The 12,370-nt window shown below is 39.8% G+C and overlaps 3 protein-coding genes across 3 annotated transcripts; 1 reads left to right on the top strand and 2 right to left on the bottom strand.

Moving 5' to 3' along the window:
* The first annotated feature begins 848 nt into the window (after window positions 1–848).
* Window positions 849–1,677, top strand: LOC149383649 (large ribosomal subunit protein eL37x-like). The gene is made up of 4 exons (XM_089629453.1): window positions 849–936; window positions 1,041–1,176; window positions 1,276–1,377; window positions 1,478–1,677. Exons 1-4 carry the CDS (start codon window positions 934–936, stop codon window positions 1,522–1,524), a joined length of 288 nt encoding a protein of 95 aa, XP_089485579.1. The 5' UTR covers window positions 849–933; the 3' UTR covers window positions 1,525–1,677.
* A 1,654-nt stretch (window positions 1,678–3,331) lies between these two features.
* On the bottom strand, window positions 3,332–4,878 carry LOC149383648 (Tetratricopeptide repeat (TPR)-like superfamily protein). The gene has a single exon (XM_089629422.1). The coding sequence runs from the start codon at window positions 4,754–4,756 to the stop codon at window positions 3,521–3,523; it is 1,236 nt and encodes a 411-aa protein (XP_089485548.1). The 5' UTR covers window positions 4,757–4,878; the 3' UTR covers window positions 3,332–3,520.
* Window positions 4,879–9,628: 4,750 nt separating this feature from the next.
* On the bottom strand, window positions 9,629–11,886 carry LOC149383647 (polygalacturonase non-catalytic subunit AroGP3-like). Its single transcript, XM_089629618.1, has 2 exons — window positions 11,777–11,886; window positions 9,629–11,622 (listed from the first exon to the last, which is right to left on the bottom strand). Exons 1-2 carry the CDS (start codon window positions 11,822–11,824, stop codon window positions 9,760–9,762), a joined length of 1,911 nt encoding a protein of 636 aa, XP_089485744.1. The 5' UTR covers window positions 11,825–11,886; the 3' UTR covers window positions 9,629–9,759.
* Between the last annotated feature and the right edge of the window lie 484 nt (window positions 11,887–12,370).

Raw genomic sequence — 12,370 nt, 5'->3', positions numbered from 1 at the left:
GTTCGGGCAAGGGTTTCGGTCGCGATTTTGGGTGAGTTTGAATAAGAGAGAGAGAGAGAGAGAGAGAGAGAGAGAGAGAGAGAGAGAGAGAGAGAGAGACTGGTCGCGAATCAGGGAGAGAGAGAGAGACGATTCAGGGAGAGGGAGTCGCGAATCAGGGAAGAAGAAATTGAGTATCTTGAGGGTGAGTTTGGGTGAGGTCTGGTGAGTTCGACTGAGAGAGAGAGATAGAGAGAGAGAGAGAGAGAGAGAGAGAGAGAGAGAGAGAGAGAGAGAGAGAGAGAGAGGGAGTAAATGGTATAAGGGTTTACACGGTTAGGGAGAGAGAGATATAAATAATTTTGAATAAAAAATAGAAATTTTATTTTGGAATGATATTAAATGAGGTTGGTGTGAAATTGAAAGAAAAAATAAGGTTGAGGGTATATTTGGTTTTTCACTTTTGAGGAACTTGTATTTTTGGCCAAAGTTATACTTTGGTGGATTTTTGGAAAAAATTATTGATATGGTGGTAGTTTGAGCAATTTCTCTTATAAATTTTACCAAAGTTATACCGAGATGTCAACATTGTTGACATTTATGTCAACAATGTTGACATCTCATAGTGAAGGACAAAAATAGATGTCAACATTGTTGACATAGATGGTGGCATTTTGGGACAAATTAGTCTTTTGATGGAAAGTGGGAAAATGTTATGAAATTGGTGGTAAATGGGGCAATTTCTCTAACTTATAAACATCTACTACCACGCGTAATTTCGAGTAATATTTTTGGTTTAAAATGTTAACTAAGCAAAGATGGGTTTGTTTTGCAATATATTAAGCCCATTCTCAGGGCCCAGTATCAGGCCCGAATTTACGAACAAACAATGAGATTTGTTTATAATCGCTCTTTTCAGCCAACTATGCTCGACTGCTTCTAGGGTTTCTCAAGATGGTAACGCTCTCTTTCGCCGCCGATTGGCTTCCGATCTCTCCATTTGCGATTCTGTAAGTAAATAGGTGTATGAATTAATATCGTATCTTGTTTTTCAATCTCAGGGCAAGGGAACAGGAAGTTTCGGTAAGAGGAGAAACAAGACCCACGTGCTCTGCGTGAGGTGTGGTCGCCGGAGCTTCCACCTCCAGAAGAGCCGTTGCTCCGCCTGCGCTTTCCCCGCCGCTCGCACCAGGAAGTGTAAGTCTCGATTGACCTTAATTTTCCGATCCCTCGCGATCTGCCGATTTCAGAGCTCGATGTTGAATTTTGTTGCGGTTTGATTGTGTATGATGATAGACAACTGGAGTGAGAAGGCTATTCGCCGGAAAACCACCGGAACCGGAAGGATGAAGTACCTCCGAAACGTGCCTCGCCGATTCAAGAGCGGATTCAGAGAAGGTATATACTTGTGTTTTGTATTTTTTTAATAGATGTTTTAGAGTTAGTTTTATTGTGTTAGGTTTTAATTGAATTTTTTTTTGTGTTTGTGTTTGTATAGGTACTGAAGCAGCACCGAGGACCAAGGGAGCTTCATCTTCAGCTTAAGTGAGAATTTTCCCATTTCTTATATAGTTTTAATATTGTATTCGGATATCCAGTTTTTTTTTATCAGGTGTAATACATTGTTCTGTTTTCGGATGTTATTTTTGGCCTCGACTAATTTTTGTAGTTCAATGGAGATTATGATTTGCATTTTTAGTTGTGTTGCCTGAATTTTGTTTGAGTTTGTATTGATACAAGGCCTCATTTCAGAATCAAAATTGTCGTTGTTTTATGACTAGTTTAAATGATTATAGGCTTCCACTTTAGGAGTTTATTTGCTCCTAATATTAGGTTACTCTTCATCTTAGAGAATAGAAATCCCCACTTTTTAGATGTGTTGCCTGAATTTTTCTTGAGTTTGTATTGATACAAGGCCTCATTTCAGAATCAAAATTCTCATTGTTTTATGACTAGTTTAAATGATAATAGTCATCAGTTTAGGAGTTTATTTGCTCTTTATATTAGGTTCTCTTCATCCTAGAGAATAGAAATCCCTATTTCGGTTTATTCTTTTTAGTTTACTCTAATTTTTCTACAAAATTTTACCCAAAAAAACTCCAGACATTCTGGTTTCTCAGTCTTTTCTATCAAACCATTTTGATGCTGTTTTGAAGAACATGGATATTATGGTGGGATTAACAGTAGCTATCAACTACAAAACGTAGACGGAAATGGCACAAGAGAAACATTTTCATTAAATTACCATTTTATTAGATCGTACCTGCACAAGAGAACCACTTTTATGAAAATACCATTATTCGAAATGTATAGTCATTAAAATCAATAATTGTTCAAGTTTTTAACACCTGATGAGCAGAGGAACAGAAGCAAGGTTGGATAGATGAAACATTGGGTGGTTTTTTTTTTTTTTTTTTTTTTTTTTTTTTTTTAAATTTATTTTCTCGAACGCAATTGAAGTATCTACTCAATTTTTTGTTCATTTTAGCTCGTCACTTATTAACAACACATTTTTTTTTTGTTTAACCTCGATCTATAGCCTTATCAAACTATTTACTTGTCCAACAGACTACCAAAATTGTTGTATACAAGATCCTCTTATTTGTCCCAATAATTGTTTCTAAAGATCAAACAAATTTTTATATCTTTATCTACATGACCAGCGGGTTCTTCACTTTAGTTCGGCTACTTTTATCTTCAAATTTGTGCGTTAATTTCGTTATCTTGATTCTCTAACTGTCCGGTTCGAAAAGTGACGGAGTGCCCGTTAAACAAAAAGGACCGGGTCTGTGATGAACAATCACAAGTCTGCTATGATAATATGATGATTAGTCAAACGGTGAACAATAAAGTAGTCGCTTCGTGAAGTAAAACCACTGCTAGAATCAAAGACCCGGAAGTAGACGGTGAAGTGAACGATGGGCCAAAACTGTCAACTCTCAAAGGCCAATAAAGCCACTTCGTCCTCGTTAAATAAAAGTCAATTCATAAATCATTTAGGTCATTAAATCCAGCGTTTTAACGTGTGGTTCTCACTAGAATTACTGTCAGTCACGATATGATCATTAATGCCGTTTAATACAATTCTTCCGACAAATTTAGACGTACAAAATAATTTAACAAACTTATTCAGAAAATAAATAATCAAAATATATTTAATTTTTGAGCGCCTTATTTTTGGTACAGCCAAATCCAGAAGATGGCCAGGAATTATCGGATTCCCATTTCGTATGCCTGCTTTAATAATGATAATAATCGAATACTCCCTTTTTTTTTTTTTTTTACACCACGAGTATGCATCTGTTTTTGTGATAAATAAACTAGCTCCGCACAGCATCAATGTTAAGTTATGTTTTGTTCATTATCAGTTGAAACTAAAGAGATCTTCCAAGGCTCTTCTTGGTTAAGTTAAACTGATATACCGTTTAGCCCGTTCACTAGAATAGTCCTCCCTACTTATGCACTCTACTCAATATTCTTCGCTTTGAAGGAAAGGTAAAAAAAAAAAAATCTACTTTTTTTTTTCTAAGTGTCATCCATCTCAGTGTCGTCGTCGTCGATGTTTATCGAAAAGTCTTTGTCCGAGCTCGGTGAACCCGTGGGTCTCGCAGGCCCCGAGAAGAGCCCCGAGCACAGAGCCGTCGGGCTCAAAGGGCATTTTCGTAATGAACTCCTCGGCCTCGGCCACAAGCCCGGCTCTCCCCAACAAACCTACCATGCAACCATAGTGCTCCATCACCGGAACCACCCCGAAATCCGACTGCATCGACCCGAAAATCTCTAACCCTAACTCGACAAGTCCCGCCCGAGCGCAGGCCGTTAGGACCGCGACGAAGGTCACCTCATTGGGCTTCGATCCTCCGCGCCTCATCTCGCCGAATAAAGTCAACGCCTTCCTTTCCTCGCCGTTGGATGCGAACGCCGAGATCGCCGCGTTCCAAACGCAAGTCTCCTTGACCCGTGTTTGACCGAACACATTCTCCGCGGCTTTGGTCAAACCGTTTCTCCCGTAGAGATCAATAAGGGCGGTCGAAGCGTTGACCGAGACTCCAGTTGACTCGTTCCGGAGAATGTAACCGTGGATTCGCTTTCCAAGCCCGAGGCTGCCGTGACCGACGAAACAACCGATCACGCTCACGTACGTGGCCTCGTTCGGTTTCACCGGAGACCTCAACATTTCGGCGAAAACCCTTACGGCCTCGGAGAATCGGGACAAAGTTCTCAGTCCGTCGACGAGGCTCGTCCACGTCACCACGTCCTTCTCCGGAATTGAATCAAAGACCGAGATCGCCGAGTCAGCGTCGCCGTTTTTGCATAGAGCGACGAGCATTGCGTTGCAAGTGACGAGGTCTCTCTGGGGCATTTCGTCGAACACTTTGCGCGCGTGGTGGAGATCGCCGGCGTTGGAGTAGAGGACGAGGAATGACGTGGCGACGAAAGGGTCGGCTGTGACGCCGCGGCGGAGAGCCTGCGCGTGGAGCGACGCGCCGGGAGAGAAGGTTGAACGCGTGACGGCTTTGAGGAGGGAAGAGAAGGTGAGGCTGTTCGGCGTGACGGAGCGAGAAAGCATGTCGGCGAATAAGAGGAGGGAGTTTTGGGGTTGACCCAAGCTCAGGTGAGATCCGATGAGTGCGTTGTAGAGGAGCGTGTTTTTCCATTCTGTGTTGCAGAGGAAATGAGCGTTGGTGATGAACAGCGCGTGGATTTGACGGACTCCGGTTAGGCTTTTGGGGAATCTTTGGAGGAGTTGGAGCAGAGTTTCCGGTGAATATGGCATCAGAAATAATAATTATTAGAATAAAGAAAATGAAATTGTATTTTATTTTTTACAATTATGGTTTGTTAAAAAAAACCTTGGCTAAAGCCTAAAACTTAAACCCTAAACTTAATAAATTATATTTGCAGCAAAAAAAAAAAAAAAAAAAAAACACTTTAGTAAATTATTATTACTCTAAAATAAACCCCTCTGTTTTGGGGGATATTTTCAGAGAAAAGAATAGTCTCATATTGGATATCTTTGGACGATACTTTGGTTCTAAAATTAACGAAACCTGGCAAGTAAAGCTGATCATGTGGAATCCAAAAAATGAGATTCATTGATCCCGTTTCATATTTTGCGGGAAATGGAACTCTCGAAACTGTCAAAAACGTTATTGGGAAATCTCAGAACTATTTTTCACGGTATAAAAAATTCTCGGTACTATATTTTGCGGTTTTGGAATTCTCATTTATTTTTTTATTTTTACTTTAATCATGAATGCAATAAAAAAATTTCCCATATTTACAATTAAAAAAATACAACTTTAAAAATATGGCGTTAAGTGGTGCTAAACGAGGATCCAAGTTCCTTCCCATTTCTTGGATGGTTCCGGAACAAAAGTCCCAACACCACATTTCATATTATGGTTTTTTTTTTCTCATTTCTCACATGGTACCAATAATACGAGATATGAAGTTCCGCGGGATCCCATATGACCAGCTTTACTGACTAGTCTTAAAATTAATATGATAATCTAATTAAAAGTAAAAAATGTGTTAAAAGTAAACTGTTTAAAAATTGTGATAATCGGAAAAGCAATTGGATATTTTTGGGGTGATATCTTTGGTTCTAAACTTAATTTAGTAAACAAAATAGTCTTTAGGTTAATGATTTTGTAATAAATTAATGTGAGCTTTCGTCACATATTCTTTCTACGATTTAATGACAAAAATACCTGTTATAACTTTTGAATTTACATTTATGTCATTCTTTATAATCCATACAAAATTACCATATAGAAGATTATAAAAATACGTCAACCAAACCGCAACAATTCGAGGATAATTTGCTTGTAGTTAATACCACTAAATGTCAATTAGACAACATCAGATGTGTTGTAACTCGCAAGGATGGATATATTTAGTTGGGGCTGGACGGGCTTCAATCCCTCCCCAAGCAAATTTTTTACATAATTTTAATTTTTATCCTCAAATTTTAATTAATTAGCCTCATTGAGCTTATATATATATATATTAGTCTCCCCTAATTTATATTTCAGACTCTGTCCATAGTTGTAAGGTCAAGAAACCTCAACGATGTACTAGCAAAAAAATGAAACCTCAACGAGATTAAGTTGAGAGATTTGATCTGGGTCAAATACAATCTATGGCCACAAATGTATTCTAGATTTCAAAACCAAAAAGTCCCAGTCTTGAATGGTCTGACGAGCCAACAAGCCTTACCAGGTTTGAACAACTGAGCGAGTGAAGCAAGACTTCCTGATCTTGAAGAGTCTAGAAAGACAACAAAGTCTTCAATTTGTAAGATATGATCCACTTTTCTGATCCAGAAGAGTCTAACAAGAGCGCCAAAATGTGATACATCAAATGTTTTAGAATTAATTGGCTGCGTAAGCCACTCAATGTCTAGCAATTTAAAATTGGCCAACGTTTTGTTAATAATCCGTAAATAGCCTAGATGATGACGTGGTAGCTCATTTAATAAGGTTTTTTTTACTTATTTGCCCTTGTTTGACCGATTTTGGAAGTTTTTTTTGTAGGCAGTTTTTTTGTTTGAATTTTGAAAAAAATTCGGCAAGTTTTAATTACTGAATGTGCAAAATGGCAAGTTTTAATTTCAGAAAGGTTTAATTATTCAATATTCAAAATTTCGGCAAGTTTTTAGGAAGTTTTTTTGTTTGAATTTTGAAAAAAATTTCGGCATGTTTTAATTATTCAATATTCAAAAATGGCGAAATTATTGAAGAAGTGGATGCAGTTCAATATTCATATTTTCCAGAATTTTCATGCTCAAAATATTTCCAGAATTTTTATTTCAGTTCAAATATACTGTAAATATACTGTAAATAAGCTTCTTATTTACAATGAATATACTGTAAATATGCTTTGTTTTTACAATGAATATACTGTAAATATGCTTCTTATTTACACGAATATACTGTAAATATGTTTTCTATGAACAGCAACCAAAAAAAAAAAAAAAAAAACTGTTCTTCTTATTTAATCATGTTTGTCTCTTCCTACGCGGACCTCGGAGGTCACCGGCAGCGAAGGTGACGTGACCGCCATCAAAATGGACCGACGATGGTGACTCGTTCGCGGCTTGGATCTTGGATCGGCTCGTGGTCGCTCAACAACGCTCGTGGACACTCGGATCTGTGCTTCCCAGCCATCGCCGGTTGGATCTTCTTCGCGCGCGCTCTCCGACGGTCCGACGCGACTCGATCTCCGCCATCGTCGGTCGCGGCTTCCCTCGCGTGCGTCGCCAGCCACTGCAGCTTGACCCGGTTGAGGATCTCCTTCTCAGGCGCGGCTCGAGCACCAGCCTCCATCTGCGATGGACTCGTCTTCGAGGTCTGCAGAAATCGCTGCAACAGATTTGGAGAGGATATTATCATTGCAGCGGTTCTTCTTCTTTTTTTTATGGAAATTAATGTGGGCGGTTGTGTGTGAACGCATACACACGGTTTTAATTTACTTCCTAGATTTTCGCCAGCATTAATTACGAAATTTTTGTGCTGATTAATAATGAAACTGGGCGGGAAAATGAAAAGGGTAGTCTAGTCAAATTTTGGCTGTTAATAAATCGTCCGGGCTATTTACCACTTATTTACAGAACGTTGGCTAAAAATAAATTGGCTATTTTCAGGAGGCTACTTAGCTTAATTACCCAATGTTTTAAGTAAACGGCTTTAGCACGTGATTAAAAAAATCTATAAAAGTCCAAAACCCGTGAAATATGACACTAATATTTACATTAAAGAGAATTATTTCGCTTTCTTAAAAGACTTGGATATTTATGCTTACACTTAAAGAGAATGTTTTCGATTACACCTAAAATAGAACTAGCTGTTAGCATGGTAGTGGATGAGATTTAAGACATGTTGGTTTAGAGATTAAGCAAGCATTCCCGGCCTTGAATGGTATGATGAGAAAGAAAGCCTTACCGGATTTGAACAACCTAGCAAGTGAGGCAAGTCTTCCTGATCTTGAAGAGTCTAGCAAGCCACTCGACTTGTCATAATTTTGTAACGTCCGACCCCCTGATCTAGAACTGTTCGATGACATCGCTAAAATTGAAGACACATAAAAATGTTTTAAGTAAAAAGCTTGAGCGAGAAGATAACATGCGCGAAGGTCTAACAATTCCAAAATGCATGAAAGTGTTACGCAAGATTGATAACATACTTAGAATTACTTTTAAGTTGAGTTAGAAAATACACGTGATATAAACGGCGACAAAATTCAAACAAATATCTGATCTAATCTTTGGAGTTCAGTCCTATACGAGTAAATGCAAATAATTTTCGTCTTGAGGAATACATTAAAAATTTTATGTCAATAAAATTAGAACTAATACAGATTTAGTAGGTTATGAATTACTCATATCGTTTTTAACTGAATTTGAGATGAAACTTTACAATACTTAACAACAAAAAAATGTTGTGGTTTCGATTAAATTCACACAACAAAAGAAGTTTGTTCTCATTTATTTTGCATATAGTGGTTTCAGTCATTAAGAACTAGAGCGTTCTTTTAGGGTTTTTTTTTTTTTTTTTTTTACAATTAATGAAAGTTTGGATTTGTCAAATTCGAAAATATAAACTTTTATATTGGTCCTATGATCTCAACAATGTTAATATGGACTTGAATACTATACAATCTTAATAGTTAGTGCAATTCTACATCCATGTGATGTATATGGGACAGAGAGTGACACACACTCAATAACCGATGCTTGCTTTTGCATAGCTGCACAAAAACCAAAAGGCTGCTATGTCTATTATATGCTTTCACTTTTGACCGCACAATCAAGTTTTAACCCAACACACGCTTTTACACGCCCATATCTATATAGCTCCTATACTAACAGTTTACCTCACGGCGTGGCCTTCAGTCTTTCTAGTCACTACTACTACTATTATTATTATTATTATTTTGTGGTCATCTAAATCTCACGTTTCGGTCCCATAACGTAACTTTATTTTAAGTCTTATGACGTAAATAATATAGTATATACTATATACATTGGTTAGTAATTTTTCTTTTTGGTGCTCAAAAAAGGATTTTGAGGGGGATAGATTGGTTAATTATTCGCCATTTCACAATGACTGTGTAAAGTAAAAGTGTGTACACAAATAACATGGCACAAGCATATTTTTTTTTCTGTCGTTACATTGAACAAAGAAAACACCACTCAGAAATGAAGTACGGTTTCTGCTCTCCGCAACAAAGAAACTAACCTAAATACTGTTTGCCTCAACAATACCAATCACCATGAAATTTGTGTTCCACTAACTTTCTTTTACCCTTTGTATTTTATACATATCTTGACAATCTTTTTTAATTCTCATGCAATATTCCATAAAGCTTGTAAGCACAAAACAGAACACAGAAGTGTACGAGTAGAGTGGAATTTCTGCTTTGCTTTGAAGCAATTGGCTTGTCTCTTTGTTCCAAACTCTTTTTCTGTGCCGGTATTTTAGAGCTAGATTTGGTTTGAGATCTTTGTAGCATTTAACACTAATTGAGATTCCTTTTGTCAAGAACTGATATTAATTGATTAACATTAAAACCTCTCGACTAGATTCCATTTGCCATAAATGAAACGTACTAATATCCAAAATTTCGATTGAATTGAGAAGAGCGTCATAACAAACGAATGAAACGTACTAACAAAAGTATCCAAAATTTCGATTGAATTGAGAAGAGCGTCATAACAAACAATCTATTAAAAATGACAAAAAAAAAATCATATATTTAATTATTTCGGCCCCGTCGTCAATGATCGGCGACAGTCCACGACATGTCGTTCTCGTATATCCAATGACACACTTCGATTAACCCGGGTCCCGAGCCTAGTGCCACGAAGGCGCTGTGGCCCGGGGCCCACGATGAGGTGTCGAGATGGCACACGGCGATGCCTCGGTTGATCTTCGCTCTGCTCTCTACGTCGAGAATGTCAGCGTCGTAAACCCTAACTTTCGGCACGGAATGGCAATAGTAAAGCAAGTAAGGGTACAACGTTTGATGACACGAGACCGACACTGTCGACGATTCTCCGCCGTTGATCGCTCTGACTTTTCCGATCGCTACTCTCTCCTTTGACCCCTTTAGGCTCTCCGTGGTCCGGACCGTCACGTCCGGCCCCATCACGGAGATCGCAAAGTCGATCATGTCCTCGGCGGACCCCACGCACCTCTTCGTCTCTCCGAGGCTCGGAGCGCGTTCGCACTCTTCTAGAGCGTCTACGATCACTCGCTCCGTAGAAGAGCCGTTTCGCGCGTCGAATATCTTATTCACGTCTTCCAATCGGGCCCCACTGAACGGAATCTTGTCCAACAAAAACCGAGGCAAAAAGGGTCTTCTCGGCATCTTGTCTTTGATATCGGGCATCACCATAACTTTCCCTTCCTTCAACAATTCCTCCCTGAAGAACTTCCCTTCCTCGACGCCTCCAATTACGAAACTACCCTTCTCCATCCCCGCCTTAGTCATCGTGGTGAAATTGTCGTATTCCTCGAAAATCGGGCCGCTAGTTTTCGCGTATTCCTTGAAACTCCGTCCCAACGAGTAGGACTTGAACCCGATCGACACTCGACCCGAAGCTCCTTTTCCGTACTCCTTAAACGAGTCGTTTCCTAAATTGTAGGACTTACCGTAATTAGAGAAAAAAGCGCGACCCGACTTTGAATTCCGAGTGTAGGATTGGAACGAGGCGGACCCCACGTTCGACCCGGCCCGGTACCCCTTAAACTCGTCGGAACCAGAAATTCCTCCGGAACCGTAATTCTTGAAGTCGCTCTTCGGGTTATTCCCCGAGAGCCCGTAACTTTTGAAGCTCTCGTTCGCGGAGTTTCCGAGCTCTCCGTACCCGACGAACCCCGACCCGAATGTGTTTGCTCCGTCGGCGTAGCTCTCGAACCCGACCGGCGAGCCTTTCGCGTGCTTTGAATAGCTGACGAAAGTCTCGGAGCCCGAGTTCGTCTCCGAGCCATAGCTCCCGAAATCGAGCCTGTGCCGGCCCGAACCCGACCCGTAAGACGAGAATCGGAGGTCCGGGACGTTGACCCGACCGTGGTAGGACCGGAACTCGCCGGAGCCTCCGGTCGCGGCGGAGCCGTAGGAAGTGAAGTTCGTGGCCGCCACGTTCGAGTCCGCTGCGTAGCCCGAGAACCGCTCCGCGCGTGAGTCCGACGCGCCGCCGTAGGTGCGGAACGAGTCGCGCGGCGAGTTCAGATCGGTCGAGTAGTTGCGGAACGAGTCGCCGCCGCCGTGGCCGGAGCCACCGTAGTTCGCGAATCTCCGGTCGGAGTACTCTGCGAAGCTACCGTTCGCGTCGCCGGGGGGACGGTGAGAGAGCGGCGTCGCCGTCGTGGAATCGGTGTCGTCGAAGGAGCAGAACAGCCCGGCGAGTGAGCAGAACGAGTCTAGGTGAGTCGGGAGCGAGTTGGCGAGTCTGGAGAGGGTAGCCGACTCGGTGGGACCCACCGGAGAGGCCTTGGAAAGAAGGAAGGCCGGTTTTGGAAGGTCATTGGAGATCTTTCTGTTCCAGTGACGAATCAACGACGCTTTTGCCGTGAGCGGATTCGATTTACCGTTTAAAATAACCGCTTCATTACTTTCACTTTGAATAACCACCACCTGAAAAGTAAAATAAAATCAATAAATAAATAAATATCAACATGAACTACGAAGACAAGAAATGTGGATATATATATACCCCTAATATATATAATATATATATATATATATATATATATATATACATTTTGAAATGTTATACATGGTCTCTTACATAGTGTGAGAAAATGGATGATAAGAACAAGAGAGTGAGAAAGTTCATATTATTGTGTTTATGTTTAGAAACATATAAAGACTAGAGAGTGTTTTGTTGTGTCACTTGTGTGTGTCTGTGTTGAACTACTATATATTGGTGGGAACTGGGAAGTGAGTGAAAATAATAATATAAAATAATTGTATTTTTGATGTATGAATTTAATATGATGTCTGGAAAAAGAATCAATAAATGTTCTTGTGTTGTCTACACTTTACGCAAGGATTTTGCTTTTGTAAAAGCGTCCAAAGCAAAAAATAAAATAAAAAATGTGTGCTGTACTCACTAATAATTTCAATAATGAGATGTCAGATGCGCAGAAGTGTTCTTATTACCTAGTGAATTTTTTTTTTTTTTTTTTTGAGGGCAGCTTAGTTGCAATGAGGATTAAACCCACGACCTCCACACATGAGATGGTGTGGAATTACCACTAGGTTATCCTAGGTACCACTTATTACCTAGAGAACTAAAAGGGAAGATTAGTTCTAAAAGTTAGTAATTATGATTAAATGGTTATAAGAAAATAGTCAAAATGAAACAATGAAATTTGTTTTT

Source organism: Urtica dioica, chromosome 10 (genome assembly GCF_054948205.1).
Source record: "Urtica dioica subsp. dioica isolate 48M chromosome 10, U.dioica_male_clone48M_v1_H2, whole genome shotgun sequence".
NCBI classification, from domain to species: domain Eukaryota; kingdom Viridiplantae; phylum Streptophyta; class Magnoliopsida; order Rosales; family Urticaceae; genus Urtica; species Urtica dioica.
The sequence above is the reverse complement of the archived record's forward strand: the minus strand, read 5'-3'. Positions and strand labels throughout refer to the sequence as shown.